Source organism: Carcharodon carcharias, chromosome 19 (genome assembly GCF_017639515.1).
Source record: "Carcharodon carcharias isolate sCarCar2 chromosome 19, sCarCar2.pri, whole genome shotgun sequence".
Taxonomy (NCBI): domain Eukaryota; kingdom Metazoa; phylum Chordata; class Chondrichthyes; order Lamniformes; family Lamnidae; genus Carcharodon; species Carcharodon carcharias.
The window spans coordinates 108,989,657-109,010,946 of record NC_054485.1 but is presented as its reverse complement, the minus strand read 5'-3'; the positions used below and the strand labels follow the sequence as shown (position 1 = coordinate 109,010,946).

Genomic DNA, 21,290 nt, shown 5'->3' with positions numbered 1-21,290 from the left:
TGTTTTACCTCTATTTAGCACATTAATTAGTGGATTAGAGTCCAGGTTGAGTCAGGGAGGAGATTTTCAGATCTTCTTCTCTGACAGGACACTGATTTCACCAGTTTATGCACGCTAAAATCCAACCTTTACTGTAGAGCTCAGGCACAGGGAATATTTGATTAATAACTTCCAATATCTTTTCCTTGTTTTCTTGGGAAAAAAACAATTAATTTGCTAATGATTGTGAATCTGTCTCTGGGGAAAAAACATGCTCTCCAATTGTATCACTCACTACTTGGTAGCCATCACAATTCAGCATTTGCTGTTTATTGTCACGAATGTCATACTGAAGCAGAAAAATGATTATTATTTTCGAGGATCTTTCCTGGACATCACTCCTGTCTGCTGTTATCGCATTGTCATGAATTATGCAGCCAGAGGCTGTTCTGTTTGGTTCACCATCACTTTCTCATTTGATCATTTTTTTGCTATTTGATGTCAGAAGGTGAAATCAAAATATTGCACTGAGAAAACTGTGGCTGTGGTGCCAGCAACAACTGGGTTTCTGCTATGTTTGATAAACATTCCCACTTAGTTTGCCATTGAAACTAGAGGGATGATTGACAATGTACTGTTTTGCTGTCAAGTAAAACCAAGCTATTTTACCGAACCCGAGAGGTTGGGATTTGATGGAGTGATACAATTTTGACCCCATTGCTCCCTTTCACTTTAATTTTGTTGCTCAACCTTCTGACGGTCAGATATGTTTTACTGACCAGTCAAGTCTGTGAAGCATCTTAAAAATTTAAACAACAGGTTAGGCAAGCCATTTCACCCTGCTACTATACGGTGGCTATGCAGGTGGTATTTTCCATAAACAGGATGCTGTTGTCAGTCCAAAAGGACATTCTGCTTTTCACACAATTGTATTGCAGGGCTGCGTTATGCCAGGTACCTAGGCCCTACATTCTAGTGATTGGCTGATCGAATCCAGCAGCATGTTCCTTCAGTTGTTTGTAATAGGCAGAGCACTCAACCAGCCCACACTTGCAAAACCCAAAACAAACATTTACTGTAAGATGTGATTCCATGTTTGGGTAGCACTTACTAAACAATCTTGAGTGTGCTAATAGCTGCACAAACAATCAATTTAAGATAATAAATCGAGCTTATGACATGGCTCATTTATGCATGTTAGAAATGACATAAACATTGGACTTCTTTTGAATTGCCCTGGCACTGGGGGAGCCTATAATTCCCCTTCACTTTTTCCAAGGCAGCGTTTCAGCCAATCAGAGCTGACTTGCCAACCAATCAGCACTCTTTTTCCCTGTAGGATAAATTGGTATGATTATTTGAAATTTTGCTTTCTTGCATTTGTCCTGATGAATCCAAGATGAAGAGCGACTGCAACATGTCCCTCTTTTCAGCAATTTTCAAGTTCTGGACAACTAATTGACTCAAAAACAGAAAATGCTCGAAAAACTCAGCAGGTCTAACAGCGTCTTTGGAGAGAGAAACAGAGTTAATGTTTCCAGTCCATATGACTCTTCTTCAGAGCTACTAACTGACAGTGTGAGAACAGATCCCTCATGATTTTTCTTCCATTCATTTCAATAGCAATCTATTTTGAATTCAGTAACCAACATGTGCACTCTCCCAGATTTTCCATCTGCTCTCCATCCAATGGCTAATGCAGATGGTAAAGACTAAAATCTCCCTAATGTTGGATACAATAACAGAAATTGAACATTTAGCACTGTAGCATTGCACAGTAATTCTATGCAGAAGAAAAATATATTTCAAATCAAAGATATAATAATGTCCATAATGTTATTGGAATTTATTGTAAAATGGTGGTATTTGTGTCTATATGTCTGTGTGTATGTGAGAGACTTAATTGGCAGCATTTCAAAGAATCATAACTGAAGACTTGTGCTCCAGAACTTGCTTCTAGCCAAGCTGTTCCAGTACAGCTACAACACTATCATCTACCCAGCAATGTGGAAAGTTGTCCAGGTATGTCCTGTAAACAAAAGAACAGGACAAATCCAACCAGGCAAATGACTGCCTTATCTGTCTCGTCTCTATCATCTATAAACTGATGGAAGGGGTCATCAACAGTGCTATCAAGCAGCACTTGCTTAGCAATAACCTGCTCACTGAAACTCAGTTTGGGTTCTGCCAGTCTCACTTAGCTTCTGACCTCATTACAGGCTTTGTTCAAACATGGACAAAGGAGCTGAACTCAATAGGTGGGGTGAGAGTGACTGCCCTTGACGTCAGGGCTGCATTTGATGGAGTGTGGCATCAAGGAGCCCTAGCAAAACTGGAGTCAATGGGAATCAGGGTAAACGCTCTGCTGGTTGGAGTCATACCAAGCACAAAGGAAGATGGTTGTGGTTGTTGGAGGTCAAGCATCTCAGTTCCAGGACATCACTGCAGGAGTTCCTCAGAGCTGTGTCCTAAGCCCAAACATCTTCCACTGCATCATCAATGACCTTCCTTCCATCATAAGGTCAGGAGTGGGGATGTTTGCTTATGATTGCACAACGTTCAGCACTATTCATGACTCTTCAGATTCTGAAGAGTTCCATGTCCAAATGCAACAACACCTGGGTAATATCCAGTCTTGGGCTGACAAGTGGCAAGTAACATTCGCGTCACACAAATGCCAGGCAATGACCATCTCCAACAAGAGAGAATCTAACCATCATTCCTTGCCACTCTATGGCATTACAATTGCAGAATCCCCCACTATCAACATCCTGGGGGATATCATTGACCAGAAACTGAACTGGACTAGCCATATAAGTACTGTGGCTACAAGAGCAGGTCAGGGGCTAGGAACCCTGTGGCAAGTAACTCACCTCCTGAGTCTCCGAGTGCAGCTCCAACAACACTCAAGAAGCTTGACACCGTACAGAACAAAGCAGCCCGCTTGATTGGCATCCCTTCAGCAAACATTCACTCCTCCATCACTGACACACAGTGGCAGTAGTGTGCATCACCTACAAAACGCACTGCTGAAACTCACCAAGGCTCCTTAGGTAGCACCTTCCAAACCCACAAGCACTACCATCTAGAGGGACAAGGGCAGCTGTTACAAGAGAACACCACCAGTTGGAAGTTCCTCTCCAAGCCACTCACCATCCTGACATGGAACTATATTACTACTCTTTCATTGTCGCTGGATCAAAATCCTGGAATTCCCTCCCTAACAGCGCTTTGAGTGTACTGACACCACAGGAACTGCAGTGGTTCAAGAAGGTGTATCCACTGCCCTGAATGTAGACAGGTGTTTCTGGAACAAAACCGAAGGGTAAATCATATCTTAGTGAATCTGGCTGAGAAAGCTCAAAAATTAAAGCTGAATTGAAAGGGAAGGAAAGTAAACTTCACTGCGAGGAACAACAGGAAGAACTGGTTTTCTGCACCTGAACAGATTTTCTGCGCCTGTTCATGGTGGTGCCTCCAAATAAAAGGTGTGTCCACATGGGCCCCATTTATGTCCGTCTCTTTATGGGGTATGTGGAACATTCCATGTTCCAGTCCTACTCAGGCCCCCTCCCACAACTTTTCTTTCGGTACATCGATGATTATTTCAGTGCTGCTTCATTCTCTCGCCTGGACCTGGAAAAATTTATCAATTTTGTTTCCAATTTCCATTACTTTCACATGGTCTATCTCTGACATTTACCTTCCCTTCCTTGACCTCTCTGTCTCAATTTCTGGTGATAGACTGTCCACCAATATCCATTACAAGCCTACCGACTCCCACAGCTACTTCGACTACAGCTCCTCACACCCTGACTCATATGAGAACTCCACCCAATTCTCTCAGTTCCTTTGACTCTGTTGCATCTGTCCTGATGATGCCACTTTCCAAAACAATACTTCTCACATGTCTTCCTTCTTCCTTAACTGTGGTTTTCCCCCCACAGTGGTTGACAGGGCCCTCAACCGTGTCCGACCCATCTCCTGTGCCTCTGCTCTCACACATTCCTCTCCTTCCCAGAAACATGATAGGGCCATCCTTGTCCTCACTTTACACCCCACCAGCCTCCGAATTCAAAAGATCATCCTCTGCCATTTCTGCCAACACCAGCATGATGCCACCACCAAACACATCTTCCCTTCACCTGCACCCTGTCGGCATTCTGGAGGGGCTGTTCCTTCTAGGACACCCTGATCCACCCCTCCATCACCCTCAACACCTCATCCCCTTCCCACTGTACCTTCCCATGCAATCACAGAACGTGCAACAGCTGCCCCTTTACTTCCCCCCTCCTCACTTCCCAAGGACCCAAACACTCCTTTGAAATGAAGCAGCGCTTCACTTGCACTTCCTTCAATTTGATCTACTGCATTTGCTCCTCCCAATACGGTCTCTTCTACATTGGAGAGACCAAACGCAAACTGAGTGACCGCTTTGTGGAACACCTTCGGTCTGCCCACAAGCATGACCCAGACCTTCCTGTCTCTTGCCATTTCAACACCCCATCCTGCTTTCATGCCCACATGTCTGTCCTTGGCCTGCTGCAATGCTCCAGGGAAGCCCAACGCAAACTGGAGGAACAGCAGCTCATTTTCCGATTCGGCACTCTACAGCTCTTCGAACTTAAAACTGAGTTCAACAACTTCAGACCATGAACTCTGTCCTCCATCCTCACCCCACCCCCCTTTTTCCATCCCCCTTTTCTCCATATTCATATTTATTTACTTATTTTTAAAATTTTCATTAACTTTTTTGCCACTTATTTCCATTATTATTATTTTTTAAATTTATTCCCATTTTCTTTCATTGTTTTTTCTCCAGCTTTTGGCCTATTTTCAATCTTTCTTCCCCCACCCCACCCCGACCAGGGCATCTGTCACTTTCCAGAATGCTTACCCTGGTCCGGCCTTTATCACATTTTGTTTTCTTAATGTCACCATTAGCACCTCCTTTAGCCAGTACAACCATCATTAACAACCCTTTGACCTTTTGTTTATGACATCTTTTGTCATCTCTCCTTTGCCTCCGCCTATCGCTGGCCTTCTATCCAGCTTTACCTGTTCCACCCCCCTTAATCAGTAAATATTTCACCACATCTCTACCTCCCTTTAGATCTGAAGAAGTCATATGGACTCGAAACGTTATCCCTGTCTCTCTCTCTCCACAGAAGCTGTCAGACCTGCTGCGTTTTTCCAGCATTTTTTGTTTTCATTACAATTCCTTTCATTTTGCCCATGCACTTCAATAGGAGAGTGAATAGTTACACACCAGGCTCACATTGTCCTGATCCTTTGAAGGATGATGCGCCCTCATGAGTATGTGTCCTTGCTGAGATGAGGTGCTAACTGGAGGAGGGTGTCCCGGCATCAGACATCGGAAGGTGCTCCCTCTTCATATGTCTCTCCAGCATCCCAGTCGCAATGGTATCCTACAAGAGCCAGAAGCTATTGGTCAATCCTCAATGGTCTCATAGCTGAATGCTTTCAATGTGGCAAAGCTGCTCAAGGAGATCCATCTCAACCAATGGGAACTACGTCACTGTTTAACATCGATAGTGAATCAGTTAATCCACACTTGGGACAAGGCAGCCGATGATATTCCACTGCTGTGAATTCATTTAGAGATGACTCAGTCAGCTGTAGTGCATTCTTCCAAATCACACTGACATCTGGCACTCTCAGTTTGAGATCCTTGGCTGCATTTATCCTCAGCTTCATATGGATATGGGTCACCTGAGCACAGCGACATCAAACACTCACCTGCCAGACATCAAAATGGCTCCTCTTTAACACTGGCATTGTGTCCTCATGGCCAGCCCTGGTTCTTGCCATGTCCAAAATGCACACACACACCATGAAGCCCTCAAGGGCACATGTCATTAATAATAAAGTGCACACTTCAGCTTCAGTACATCCTCCTCTCCTAACCCATTGCTCCCATCCACATTGCCCATGCACACTTCCAGAGCCTGCTCAAAGCCTCGCTTGCCCACCAGGAATCACCATTTGGAATTAGCATCAGTGACCTCAGTGAGTGCTGCATTCCTAGTTTGTGACCAGAACCTTGTCCCCACAATAGACACAATTACATGGTGAGACACACACGTTTGAGTGCAAGGGCAATAATGTGGCTGAGAGGAGCTTCATCACCTTGAGATGGTAAGATGCCCCTATTTATTGGTGAGCTTAGCAGATTTACATTCTAAAAGTCAAAAACACAATTGGTTGATAGCAGCGCACATGAGCTCTGAGTATGGGCTCATAGCATGAAAACCCTCTTGAAAGACAGAGAGCACATGGAGTTGCACAATATATGAGCCTTCTCGATGCGTGAACACATCTCTCCTTGCACACTAAGATAAAAGCAAAATACTGCAGATGCTGGAAATCTGAAACAAAAACAGAAAATGCTGGATAAAAAATGAGAGTAATGGAAGTATGCAAAAGTTCCAGGAAATTAAGGCCTTGCCATTTAAATTCTGCACCGTGTTCTCACACTGACATCCCTGAATTCGGCCTACTGCACTGTTCAATGCCAGCTTGAGGAACAGCAGCTAATCTTCCAATTAGGCTCCTTACAGCCTTCAAGCTCCCACTCCATCCCTGACCTTATATCTCCGTTTCTTTGCATGTGACTGTCTTAACTTTGTTTTTCTTGTTTTTGCTTTCATGCAGCAGTGGCTCATTATTCTGCCATTCGCACTTCCTCTGAAAACATCTTTTGTTTCTTTAATTGTCCTATTGCTACTCTCCTTGGCTCTGCTCCACCAACCTTTTTGTCATTTAGGGCAAAATTTTCTGCCTGTCAGGTGGGTGAAGCGGGAGTGGGTGCGGGTGGGTGCAGACCTGCTCGGCACACGCGATCGAGTCTGCGCCGCCATTTTATGTGGGCAGGCCAATTAAAGCCCACCCGGCAAGAAGCACGGCTCTCATGGACGGCAGGAGTGGGCGGGTGGCAGCGGGGCAGTAATTGGCGCCGGGTCCAATGGCAACCCGGCGGCTTCCTTTAAACAGCCAGTGCAGCCTTTCCAAGGCTACCAAACATGTCTTGTGGAAGGGCTCAGCAGAGCTCTGGTTCCGAGCGGGCCATGCAGGCGGGTAGGACGGACAGGAGGGTGGGGGGGGGCCACTGTGCCCCCTGTTTTTCGGGTGACTGCCTTCTGCCCTTGTCGAGGAGGTGGCAACACAGCGGGAGGTGCTTGTCCCTAGGATGGGAGGAGGAAGCCTCTTGACATGACAGAACGTGCGTGGGAGCAGGTAGCGGAGGTTGTGAACTCTCACGCCGTGGTGCGGCACACCTGGATCCAGTGCCGCAAGTGCTTTAATAACCTGCTGTGCATGGGAAGGGTGAGTGCCATGTTGACATCGGTCACTTAACCCAGCAGGTAGGCTTCCCCCTCGCATCCCGCGACCCCACCCCCCACCCCCCCAGCACCCCAGCTCAAGTCCAAGGTTCCTGACTGCAATGAGTCATTGATGGCATGTGTCCTTTGCTGGGCGGGCCATCAGATATTCCCATTGCCTAGGTCAGCATGAGAGGGTGGAGATGTGATGGGTTCTGCACCTGCAGCATGTGGTGCCCTGAGACCCATATGATTGTCATTGGGGTGGCCTGGAGGTGCTGCTCCTAGGCGCAAAGCTGGAACTCTATGTCGTGTCAAAGTCAGGGTGATGACATGCTGGGAGGGGAGCTTCAAGGTGGCACCGAGCGATATGCGGTCCCCTGACTCCACATGTTCGCACCTCTTTGCTATGGAAGATTACACCATGTGTTCCCAAGTGTGATGCAGGAAGCATCTGGCCAAGGGGTGAGGGGGGGCAGGGATATGCCCGTCATCTTTGTGTGAGTGTTCGGTAACAGTCAGGATGCTCTGGAGCCCTGCAATATCCAAATCTGGTTGGGGTGGGCCAGCCGCATGGCGAATCCAGGTACAAGTAGCACTTATCCATGCTCTTCTCTCCTTTTCAGGAGAAGAACTCTCACAATGCCACTGAGCGTGTGAGGACTGGACCAGATTTGAACAGGAGGCCCTCGACCAGGAGAGGAGCCATGAGCCCAGGTCCACCATTAACGGTGAGGCTTGGGTGCCTAGGGCAGGTATGTTTGCCCAGCACTGAGGTCACATTGGTCTCCCAGCAGCCAAGGTTACTCAGGATGTGAAGTTTGCATCATGGATTGCCCATTGCTTATGGAAGGATTAGCGCATAATGATCTGGGGGACAGGCATGTATATTGACATTGTCTCCAAGTTAACTAATCAAATTTCCTTGCTCTTGCTTTCAGCATCAGTGGCACAGGGCCGGGAGGAGGAGCAGCAGGGGACCCTCTCACACCTGAGGGGCCGGAGGTTTCAGCATCACGTGCGTCACATCATCTCTGCCAGGCAGGCATCAGCGCAGATACTGGCACCTCAGTGGGAATCAGATCTTTAGCTAGTGTCCCGGGGCACATTGGTGAGGGCACTTCAGCGTTGCTGTGGGAGCTGGCAGAGACAGAGAGTGCCAGCGGCGCCAGCAGTTGGAGGACTGTAGGGGACCAGGCACACACTCAGTCCGTGGCTGATGATGAACCTTTGGAGTCGTCAGCGATGCAGCCAGCACACAAGATGCAGCAGGGTGTATGGAAGTATCTGGTGGAGATACATGAGGTTATGCTTGGCTTGGTGTCCATGGTGGAGGAGTCTACGTGGACCGTGGCCGATGCTTTGAGCCTCATGGCTGAGCGCCAAGCTTCCTCCATGGAGAGGGTGGCGACTCTCATGGGGAGGCGATTCCAGGAGAACAATCGGTGTCTCCTGGGGTTGTGCTTGGACCTGCAACCCTGGCAGCAGTATTAACCTCAGCAAGTCAGTGCCTGTGTGGGCGATGGTTTGGGCACTATGTATCCCAGCCCCATGCCCATCCATCTATGGTGAGTAGGGAGGTCCGACCCGACCTCACTTTGGCTCAGCAGCTGCATGCCATCTCTGCGGGCTCCTCTCAGGGCGCTCCGGCTGAGGGCAGCAGCTCATCTGCCCCTCTGCCAGTGACCACGGCATCTGATGTGGCTGTGACGACTGGGGAGATGCCAGCCATGGCACAGGCCGTTCCCTACCAGGTGGGGCCAGCAGAGGCCCCACAGGCCAGAGGACATCCACCAAGGTCATCAAGGCCAACAGGACAGCAGAGTGAGCAGGCTGGCTCAGATGCCAGTCCCAGCAAGGGGGCAGCACCAAGACGTAACACCCGCAAATGTAAATTTAACGCACCTTAGGCACACCACGGGTTTATCACTGGTGATTTTTTCTTGGCCTGTGGTGATTTCCTTATTATTTTGTCTAAGGTTATAGATCATTTTCATTTTGTGATGCGAATCGCCTTTTGTGACAGCATTAAAGTGAGAAATGCTACCATGGCTGGGTGTGCCTCCTTTCTTGTGGAGATTGTGGAGAGGGCAGCATGCAACCACTATCAGCGACACACAATCTGGGGGCTACTGGAGTTCGCCCTCTGACTGGTCCAGGCATCGGAAGCACATTTTGAGAAGACCGATGCTTTCTCCACCACAGCCCTTGTGGAGGCGTGGCTCCTATTGTACCGCTGCTTGGCTTCGGTTCTTGGATGGCGGAGAGGCGTCATGAGCCACCTTCTGAGGGGATAGCCCTTGTCACCCAGCAGCCATCCATCAAGCCGAGCCGGAGCACTGAAGAGCCTCGGCACCTGGGAGTGTCTGAGGATGTAGGCGTTGTGGGAGCTGCCTGGGTACCTTGCACAGACTTGTAAAATCTGCATCCTGTGATCACACACTATCTGCACGTTCATGGAATGGAAGCAATTCCTGTTGACAAAGGCACCGGGCTCACCTGCAGGCGCCTTGATGGCCACATGTGTACAGTCTATTGCACCCTGGACACGGGGGAAGCCATAAATGGCCGCAAAGCCTCTGGCTCACTGTCTGGTTGGTCTCATCCCAGCAGTAGTGGATGAAAGTCAATGCACACCTGAACAGAGGGTCTGTCGCCTGCTTGATACAAGTGTGGACAGCTGACTGGGAGACACAGCAAAAATCACCCTGGAAGGTGCCAGAGGAATAGAAGTTGAGGGCAGCTGTGACCTTTAGCATGGGGTGTTCACCCACACAGTTTGCGGAGATCTCAGGCCCAATCATCTGACAGATCGTTGACTGTCTTCCTTGAGAGATGGAGCCTCCTTCGGCATTGCACCTCAGACATATTAAGGTAGCTGCTTCTCCAGCTGTATACCCTGGCAGCAGGATCGTGGCATCTTCTGTGGCCCCTTCCGCCTTGAACTACCTCTTGGCCTTGCACCCCTTGTGTCTGTACCTGTCGTCCCAAAGATGGCTCCCCTGGAGGCTGAATGTGCACTCCTGGCCTCCTCCTCCTTCTAGCCTTCCCTTTTTCCACTGAGGAGCTGCCTTCAGGGGACCGTTCAGCTCCCATTCTCAGGCTCAGGGAAGGCTTCCTGAAACTTGTAGGCCTCAAAAAAATTCCGCACTGCAAAGCGCTGACCTGAAGGTTTTGAGTCCAGTCTAGCAGCTGGTAAACGTTCTGAAGTTTGGCAGCTCACACAGGGAAGTATCAGTAACTTTTCAGACTAAACATTTAAACATCAGACTCGCTACCCCACTCACGCCTCTTATGCTGCCCTTGGATGAGGTGTCCTACCCACCTGCCCGTTGCACCCGTGCGATGACCCGCCAATAGCACAGGCCGCGGAAAATCGCCTTCAATTGCTACCTCAAGGGCTTTAAGTGGCCCTTTAATTAATGGCGAGTGCGCATCAAGGACCATTGCGCGCAGGCCCAACGAAATATCACGACGGTGCGCGGATACATTGGGATGCTCGCCCGATGTCACTGTGCGTCCTTTTACATGTCGTTGTGCGTGTCCTGCCCCTGCACGCCGATGGGAAAATTCTGCCCTTAAAGTCTCCCGTTTCCTTTCCTAGCACAGACTTTCCTTTTTTACCCTCCCCCATTTCACCTCTTTAAAATCTTTATATTTCTAACTTTTCCCAGTTCTGATCAAAGGTCATGACCTGAAACATTGACCCTGTTACTCTCTTTAGTTTCTTCCTGACCTGCTGGATATTTCCAGCATTTTCTATCCACATCCTTGCCCTTCCCTATCTTTGTAACATTCTCCAGCCCTACAAACCTCCCAGATATCTGCACTTCTCTATTTTTAGCCTCTTGTACACCCTAGATTTTCATCATTCAGCCTCTGCCAGCTATGTATTCAGCTAACTAGACACTAAGCTTCTGAATTCCCCCCTAAACCTCTCCACCCCTCTACCTCCTTTTCCTCCTTTAAGGCTCTGTGACCAAGCTTTTGCAGACCTGACCTAATATCTCCTTATGCGACTCAGTGACAAATTTAGTTTGATCATGTTCTTAAGAAGCACTTTGGGACATTTTACTACACTAGAGGCTTTGGATAAATATAAATTGTTTTTGTTTGATTCAAATCCAAGACCAAGGGCTGAAGTAACGGTTTGACACAGACCGAGGGCACTTCCTAGGATAATCCAGTAACGACGTCTCCACTCAATTTTGACCAAAGTATCTCCCAGACATACCCCAGAAATAGATTTCGTGTCTTCACACCCATTTCAGTGATTTTTAAGCTTTTTCAACCAATTAATCTCCTCTCTCTATTCGGAATACAGACCCAGATTTTTGAATCTGTCTCTCCTGACACATACCAAGATCCGAAACTGGGAAATTTCACACTCCCAACCTCGGCTTTTTTGAACATTGTGCAGACCGGCAGTGTGGAATTTCCCAATAGGGACTCGGTATGTGACAGGAACATAGAAATGTTTATTTTCCCTCCTATTTTTCTGATCCAGTCCTCTTTCAGTTGTGAAGAAAGGTCCTGCCTGAATTGTCTGATCAGCCGAGGGTTGCAGCATTTTCTGTTTTGGTATTGCCGCCAGTCCCAGGTATCCAGCAGCAGGTGGCGATACTACGCTGTAAAACTTTACTGATCTTTGTGCAGCTCAACATCATCTTCTGATAAAAACAAAAAAACTGCGGATGCTGGAAATCCAAAACAAAAACAGAATTACCTGGAAAAACTCAGCAGGTCTGGCAGCATCGGCGGAGAAGAAAAGAGTTGACGTTTCGAGTCCTCATGACCCTTCGACAGAACTTGAGTTCGAGTCCAAGAAAGATTTGAAATATAAGCTGGTTTAAGGTGTGTGTGTGGGGGGCGGAGAGATAGAGAGACAGAGAGGTGGAGGAGGGGGGGCGGGGGGCGGCTGGTGTTGTTGTAAGGACAAACAAGCAGTGATAGAAGCAGATCATCAAAAGATGTCAACGACAATAGTACAATAGAACACATAGGTGTTAGAGTTAAAGTTGGTGATATTATCTAAACGAATGTGCTAATTAAGAATGGATGGTAGGGCACTCAAGGTATAGCTCTAGTGGGCTTTTATTAATTATATAATGGAAATAGGTGGGAAAAGGAAAATCTTTATAATTTATTGGAAAAAAAAGGGAAGGGGGAAACAGAAAGGGGGTGGGGATGAGGTCGTGAGCTCCCTCCCCCATCCCCACCCCCTTTCTGTTTCACCCTTCCCTTTTTTTTCCAATAAATTATAAAGATTTTCCTTTTCCCACCTATTTCCATTATATAATAAATAAAAGCCCACTAGAGCTATACCTTGAGTGCCCTACCATCCGAACGCAAGTTCTGTCGAAGGGTCATGAGGACTCGAAACGTCAACTCTTTTCTTCTCCGCCGATGCTGCCAGACCTGCTGAGTTTTTCCAGGTAATTCTGTTTTTGTTCTTAATTAGCACATTCGTTTAGATAATATCACCAACTTTAACTCTAACACCTATGTGTTCTATTGTACTATTGCCTTTGACATCTTTTGATGATCTGCTTCTATCACTGCTTGTTTGTCCTTACAACAACACCAGCCCACCACCACCCCCCCCCCCACCGCCTCCTCCACCTCTCTGTCTCTCTATCTCTCCGCCCCCCACACACACACCTTAAACCAGCTTATATTTCAACTCTTTCTTGGACTCGAACGCAAGTTCTGTCGAAGGGTCATGAGGACTCGAAACGTCAACTCTTTTCTTCTCCGCCGATGCTGCCAGACCTGCTGAGTTTTTCCAGGTAATTCTGTTTTTGTTTTGGATCACCAACTTCTGGCTGCAATTGGCACTACTATGAACTGCAAGGGAAAGTTCAACACTCGGCGCTGAATTTTCACTTTAATCACTGGACATAAAACAGAGATAAAAACAAAAACTGCGGATGCTGGAAATCCAAAACAAAAACAGAAATACCTGGAAAGACTCAGCAGGTCTGGCAGCATTGGCGGAGAAGAGCGAAGTTTCGAGTCCTTATGACCCTTCAACAGAGCTAAGTAAAAATAGGAGAGGGGTGAAATATAAGCTGGTTTGGGGGCGGGGGTGGGGGGTGGGGTTGGTGGCGGGGTTGTTGTTGAGACAAAATCAACAGGCGTTGGCAGATCAGCCGCATGTTTCACACTCAGCATTGCAGGAAACGTGTGATTTCTTCTCCTTACAACCAAGATTTCCAAACTTGCTGTCTCCTTGAAGAACTTTTTTTTTGTTGGTGGTTACTCATTATGAGATGCTGAATGCCTGAGGAATGTTTTCATTTTCACAATACAATATTAACTTGTGTTTTTAATACAAGTGACAGTGGGAATAATGAGAAAAGGCTTATGGAGCTGTTGCCGAATGCACGTTTCCCTGAAGAATGAGAAAAATATCAATGTGAGTATCATGCTACATTTCAGGAACATTGAGCAGAAATGGAGGATGTGAGGAAAAATCTTTTTACCCAGAGGGTGGTGACGGTCTGGACTGGCCAAAGGGCCTCTTCTGCACTGTGATTCTGCGTAATTCTGAGAGCTAATGATCAGGTTTGAGCACCTCTGCTCTGCCTGCCAATGTGATCCTATTAGGTTGAAGGTCAGACATGGGAGCTCAATGAGAAAACTGTTGGAGTTATCAAGTGTGGAGATGATAGCGACAGGGATAAGGCACTGGGTGTGAGCTATGTGGGGTGGAGGTGGGTGATGTTCCAGAGATAATCATAAGTGAAATGAAGGGAACGTGGGGAAATGGCTGACAGAGAAGCATAAAGAGAAAGGGGCAGATCCTCGGACTGGTCCTTTAGGGTGTGAGGAAGGAGTGTGTCAGTATTAAACTGAGAAGGAGTGTGGAAAGAGTCTCAGCATGAACTCTGGGGAAGGGTCAGCTTGAAGTGAGGGGGTTGAAGAGGGAAAAATGTAAATTCCCAAATGCCATGGAAATGCAGAATTGTCACCCTTCAATATCCGAGTTTCCCTTTCAGGTTTTCATGTTCTGGGTGCAGAGTGAGAAATGGAAACACAGAAGAAATTCCAGCTACAGACTGGGAAATAGGTGAAGAGATGGAGGATAGGACTGGGTGGTTTGACTGATTGAAGCAGGGAGTAAATGAAAGAAGGAGACACACAAGATATTTAATTTACTTTTTATTTTAATCCGCTGACACTGATATTTGTATTGGTTTTATTTACGTCTGATTGGCAATTTATAATTTGGAAATTAAATGACACATTTAGTGAATATCTGTTGTCAATGGTGGCTTCTAACCTCCAACACCTGACCTCTGCTCCTGACCCTAAACACGGGGTCAAGTCATTGTGACATCAGGAATGATGTGAGCCCCCCCCCCCCCCCCCCCCCTCTAGAGGCCCCGACCCTTTCCAGATCCGGATCAGAACCGGAGCAGATTCTCAGAAACTGGTTTTCATCCCATGTCCAGAAGAAAGGATAAAGTTTCTCAGTGAATTTATTCCCAGTGAAGCTGTGGAGATGGGACTTGGTGTCCGCGCTGTAAAATGAAACTGTCCCAGACTCATAACTGAGATAAACTCCCACCTTCCCGGGGATCTGACCGACAGGGAGACGGGATTCAGGAGAGGATTTTATATAAAACTGATCCCCATCCCGCTCAATGGTCCAGAATCCAGTCTCCGGATTCAGACTGACCCCGTCCTTCCTCTCCACAGACTCTGCGGCTACTCCCAGACTCCAGTCCCGATTCCCCTCCACCTCCACCTCCCAGTAATGTCTCCCCGATGTGAATCCCTCTGATCCCAGGACACAGGGACAGAGCCTGTCTGTAAACCTCTTCCCGGTGTCAGGGAGACTCCTCCAGGTCCAGGTCCGTCTCAAACTCTTCAGATCCTCAGACACCTCGAGCCAGGGACTCGCCGTTTCCACATCCAGGTTCACAGAGACTGGGAGAGAAAAGCAGAGAATTAGAGACTCACTGGGGATCGGGGGAGAGACTCACTGGGGATCGGAGGGGAGAGACTCGCTGGGGATCGGAGGGGAGAGACTCGCTGTGGATCGGGGGAGAGACTCTCTGGGGATCGGGGGAGAGACTCACTGGGGATCGGGGGAGAGACTCACTGGGAATCGGGGGGGAGAGACTCGCTGGGGATCGGGGGGGAGAGACTCGCTCGGGATCGGGGGGGAGAGACTCGCTCGGGATCGGGGGGGAGAGACTCGCTCGGGATCGGAGGGGAGAGACTCGCTGGGGATCGGAGGGGAGAGACTCGCTGGGGATCGGAGGGGAGAGACTCGCTGGGGATCGGGGGGGAGAGACTCCCTCGGGATCGGGGGGGAGAGACTCGCTCGGGATCGGAGGGGAGAGACTCGCTGGGGATCTGGGGGGAGAGACTCGCTGGGGATCGGGGGAGAGAGATTCGCTCAGCATTGAGGAAGAGAGACTCGCTGGCGATCGAGGGCGATTGGGAATGGTTGGAGATGGGTGCGGAGAGATTTGCTGTGGATGGGGATAGAGTCGCTGAGAATGGGGGAATATTCCATGATCTCACTGTTTAAATGAGGATCTCACAACAGCAGAAAACACTGGGACTTCCACAGAGGGAGCTCACAGCTTCTGAAAATAGCAAACTTTACACGCACCCTCATCAGCTCTGTGGGATTGTGTGGGGATAGAAATAAACTAAACAAAAGCTGGAACTGGGGCCTGAATGCAAAACTCAATACTGTTCCCAGTTTAATGCATCACAAAAGGGTTTTACAATATCTGGGATTCAAACACCCACCACACTGCTGAGCAGATTACTGATTGAGGAAAGTCGCCCTGTCCGATTGGGGGTATGAGTGTGTCTGTGGATAGGTTTGTGTGTATCTGGTGAGTGTGTGTAAATAGACAGATGTGTTTGTACATGGTCTGATGTGTACATGGACAGACATGTAGGGGTGTGTGTGTGAGAGAGAGAGAAAACGTGGGATGAAAATTATCCACAAATTACTCCAGCAAATTATCCACAGGCATGGAGATATTTTGCACAACAGCTGGGAAAGTGTTTTGATTGATGGGACACTGATGCCAGTACTGGGGACAGAGGGAGCTGTACCATTGGAACAGCCTTCACCTGAACTGCACTGGGACCAGTGTCCTGGTGAATCATAGAAATAGGGCTGCAGTGAGAGCTTTGGAGGGCAAGTGGGTAGTGTCCCTGCCTCTGAGCCAGAAGCTCCAGGGTCAAGTCCCACTCCAGGACTTGATGGCTGAGGAATGTGTGTTCGTAACACAGTCAAACAGGTTGAGAATCAACTTGTACATATGCCAATGGTAGGTGGTAAGAAAAGGAGAGATTCCATGCAATAGAATTGAATTTGGAGCCTTGGCCATCGGTATTTATAGATCCGGACTATAGCATGCAACTCTGACCCCTTTGGGGTCCCAGTTGGCTGGACGGCGTGTGGGTCAGATTGGTGTCAACAGCACAGTGATCAATCGTCGTTCCAGTGGGATGGATTTTGGACCTGTCTCCATGCCCCACGTGTGGTGAGGGTTGTGCTGTGGGTCAGACCTCCCTTCAGGGAGGGAACTGAAGAAGGGAGAACTTTAAACTAAATAGTGACGAGTAGGAGTGTACAGCTGAGGGGAGATCTGGAAAGTTAAAAGGAAGGAAAAGACAATAATGCAGAGTAATGATAACAAGAGTGTGACAGGAAGGACCAGAGTGTATAAATATAAGAGTGCAACAGCAAATAAGGTCAGAGTAGGGAAAATGATAAAAAGTCATAATAAAAGGCTCTTTATCAGAATGTACACAACATTCATAAGAAGGTGGATCAATTGAAAGTATAAATAGAAATAAATGAGTATGATATGATCTCCATTACAGAGACATGGCTGCAAAGGAATGAAACTGAACAACCACTCGCAATTGACCTAGGCACCGGAAACGACAATGGCAAACAGCCCTGTCCACCCTACAAAGTCCTCCTTACTAACACCTTGTGGCTTGTCTCAAAATTGGGAGAGCTGTCTCACAGATTAATCAAGCAATGGCCTGCCAGAGTCATACTGATGGAATCATAACTTACAGACAATGTCCCAGAAACCACCATCACCATCCCTGTGGTGGTATACAGTACAATGTCATACAATTGGGAAGGGGTTGCCCTGGGAGTTCTCAACATCGATCCTGGATCCCATAAAGGTTCATGGCAGCAGGTCAAAATGGGCAAGGGAACCTGCTGATTACCACAATCACACCCCCACTTAGCTGATGAATCAGTACTACTCCATGTTGAGCACTGAAGGTGGCAAGGGCGCAAAATGTACTCTCAGTGACGTATTTCAATGTGCATCACCAAGAGTGGCTCAGTGGCACTATACAGACCAAGCTGGCCGAATCCTAAAGGACATAGCTGCTAGACTTGGTCTTTGGTAGGTGGTGTGGGAACCAACAAGAGAGAAAAACATACTTGACCTCATCCTCATCAAAATGCCACAGAGGCATCTGTCCATGACAGTATCGGTAAGAGTAGCAACTACACAGTCCTTGAGGAGATGAAGTCCCGTCTTCACATTGAGGATACCCTCCATCGTGTTGTGATAAGTGGGATAGATTTCAAACAGGTCTAGCAACACAAGACTGGGTATTAATGATGCGCTGTGGGCCATCAGCTGCAGCAAAACTGTACTCAACCACACTCCATAACCTCATGGCCCAGCCTATCCCCCACTCTACCATTACCACAAAGCCAGAACATCAACCCTGGCTCAATGAAGGGTGCAGGAAGACAGACCATGAACAGTGCCAGGCATACATAAAGATGAGGTGTCAACCCAGTGAAGCTACAACACAGGACAACTTGCATGCCAAAAAGCCTAAGCAGTAAGTAATAGACAGAGCTATGTGATACCACAACCAACAGATCATAACTAAGGTATGCAGTCCTGCCACATCCAGTTGTGAATGGTGGTGGACGATTAAGCAACTCACTGAAGGAGGATCCCACAAATATCCCCACCCTCAATGATGGGGGAGCACATTAGTGCAAAAGATAAAGCTGAAGTATTTGCAGCAATCTTCAGCCAGAAATGCTGAGCAGATGATCCATCTTGGCCTCTTCTGGAGCTCCCCAGCATCACAGTCTTCTGCCAGTATAATTCACTCCATGTGATATCAAGAAATGGCTGGATTCTGCAAAGGCTATGGGCCCTGGCAATATTCTGGGAATAGTCCTGAAGACTTGCACTCCAGAATTTGCTGCACCACTAGGCAAGCTGTTCTAGTACAGCTACAACACTGGCATTTACCTGGCAATGTGGGAAAATGCCCAGCTATGTCCTTTGCACAAAAAGCAGGACAAGCCCAACCCAGACAATTACTGCCCATCAGTCTACTCTCGATCATCAGTAAAGTGATGGAAGTGGTCATCAAAAGTGCTATCAAGCGGCACTTGCTTAGCAATAACTTGCTCACTGACACTCAGTTTGAGTTCTGCCAGGACCATTCAGTTCCTGAACCCATCACAATCTTGGTTTAAACATGGACAAAAGAGCTGAACTCCAGAGGTGAGGTGAGAGTGACTCCCTTGACATCAAGGTAGCATTTGACCAAGTGTGGCATCAGAACAAAAACTGGAGTCAATGGGAATCAAGGGGAAAAACTCTCAGTTGGTCAGAGTCATATGGAGCACAACGGAAGATGGTTGTGGTTGTTGGAGATCAATGACCTCAATTCTAGGACATCACTGCAGGAGTTCCTCAGGGTAGCGTCTGAAGCTCAACCATCTTCAGCTACTTCATCAATGAACTTCCTTCCTTCATAAGGTCAGAAGTGGGGATGTTCGCTGATGATTGCACAATGTTCACAACTCCTCAGATATTGAAGCAGTCCATGTCCAAATGCAGCAAGACTGGACAATATCCAGGACTGGACTGACAAGTGGTAAGTAACATTTATGCCACACAAGTGCCAGGCAATGACCATCCCCAACAAGATAGAATCTAACCATCACCACCTTGACATTCAATGGCAGGGGAACAGGTGGCATTGTGGTATTGTAACTGGGCTAGTATTCCAGAGACCCAGGGTAATTCTTTGGGGAGACAGGTTTGAATCCCACCAAGGCAGATGGTGAAATTTGAATAATAAAAACCTGGAATTAAAAGTCTGGAATTATTAAATCGGGCATTAAAAATGAAGACCATGTGATAAAAACTCACCTGGTTCACTAATGTCCTTTAGCAAAGGAAACCTGGTCTGGCCTACATGTGACTCCAAACCCACAGAAAGCCAGTGAAGGCCACATCCCATTAACAAATAAAAAAATTACCATTGTTGAATCCCCCACTATTAGCATCCTGGCGTTACCATTGACCAGAAATTGAGGAACTGAGCAGTGTGGGTGTGCCTACAGCACATGGGTTGCAGTGGTTCAAGAAGGCAGTTCACCACCACCTTCTTGACAGCAGTTAGGGATGGGTAATAAATGCTGGCTAGCTAGTGATGCCCACTCCCTATGAATGAATAATTTTAAAAATGTGACCATGGCTGGGACCTTAATATTCAAGCTTATCTGACATTTTGAAAGGACAGGGAGAAAGGAAAGAAGTTGGGGCAGCTCTGTTAATAAAGGATGAAGCCAGTACAGTAGTGAGAAATGATCTTCATTTAAAGAATCAAAATGTCGAATTATTAACAGAAAGAAGTAATGGAGGCTTGTAAGAAAGCTACACCAATAATCATGAGAGATTTTCATCTTCAAATAGGTTGTACAAATCATATTGGCAAAGGTAACCTGGAGCATGAGATGATACAGCTTTTGGGACAGTATCTCAGAATATTCTGTTCTGGAAACCAATCAGGGAACAGTCCATTTTTGGTGTGGTAATTTGTATTTTGACAGGATTAATTAATAACATCAAAGTAAAGAAACCTCTTGAAAGAGTGATCATAACATGTTAGATTTTCATGTTATGATTTTAATATGCATATAGACTGGACTAATCAAATTGGCAAGGGTAGCCTTGAAGGAGAGTTCATAGAGTGTGTTAGAGATTGTTTCTTGGAGCAATATGTTGTGGAACCAACCAGGGAGCAGACTATTCTGGATTTGGTTTTGTGTAATGCAATGTTTCAATTAATGATCCCATAGTAAAGGATCCTCTAGGGAAGAGTGATCATAGCATGCTAGAATTTCAAGTTCAGTTTGAGAGCGAGAAACTTGAGTCCCACACTATTGTTCTGGAGTTTAGCAAAGGTAACTACATAGGTATGAGGGCAGATTTGGCCCTAGTGGACTGGGCAGGAAGACTGCAAAGTAGGACAGTTGATGAACAGTGGCAGATATTTAAGAAGATAGTCAATTCCTCCCAAGTAAAATATATCCCAATGAGGAAGAAAGATGGCAAAAGGGGGAAAAAGCATCCATGGCTTAGCAAGGAAGTTAAAGATAATTTAAAGGTAAAAACTAAGGCATACCAAATTGCAAAGGTCAGTGGCAGGCTGGAAGGTTGGGAAACTTTTAAAGATTAACAAAGGGTTACTAAAAAAAAATAAAAAGAGCAAAGATAAATTATGAAAGAAAACTAGCGCAAAACGTAAAAACCGATAGCAAAAGCTTCTACAAGTATATAAAAGAAAAGAGAGTAGCTAAAGTGAATGTTGGTCCCTTGGAGGACGAGACGGGGGAATTAATACTGGGGAACGCAGAAATGGCAGAGACGCTTAATCAATATTTTGCCTCAGTTTTCACAGTGCAGGACACTAGTACCACCCCAATAATAACAAATAGTGCAGAGAATATAGAGATGGAGGAACTTAGAACAATCACCAGCCCTAAAGAAAAAGTACTGAGCAAACTACTGGGATTAAAGGGTAACAAGTCCCCAGGGCCCGATGGCCTACATCCCAGTGTCTTAAAGGAAGTGGCAGCGGAGATAGAGAATGCATTGGCTACAATATTCCAAAATTCCCTGGAATCTGGAACGG

At 47.0% G+C, this 21,290-nt stretch overlaps 1 protein-coding gene across 1 annotated transcript in view; it reads right to left on the bottom strand.

The window, feature by feature from the left end:
• Nucleotides 1–5,496: 5,496 nt before the first annotated feature.
• The window catches only part of LOC121291327, a 58,520-nt gene continuing 42,726 nt past the window's right edge, over nucleotides 5,497–21,290 (bottom strand). The window contains 2 exon segments of the mRNA XM_041212398.1: nucleotides 5,497–5,712; nucleotides 14,716–15,257. Of these exon segments, the coding sequence (XP_041068332.1) occupies nucleotides 5,497–5,712; nucleotides 14,716–15,257 (758 nt within the window).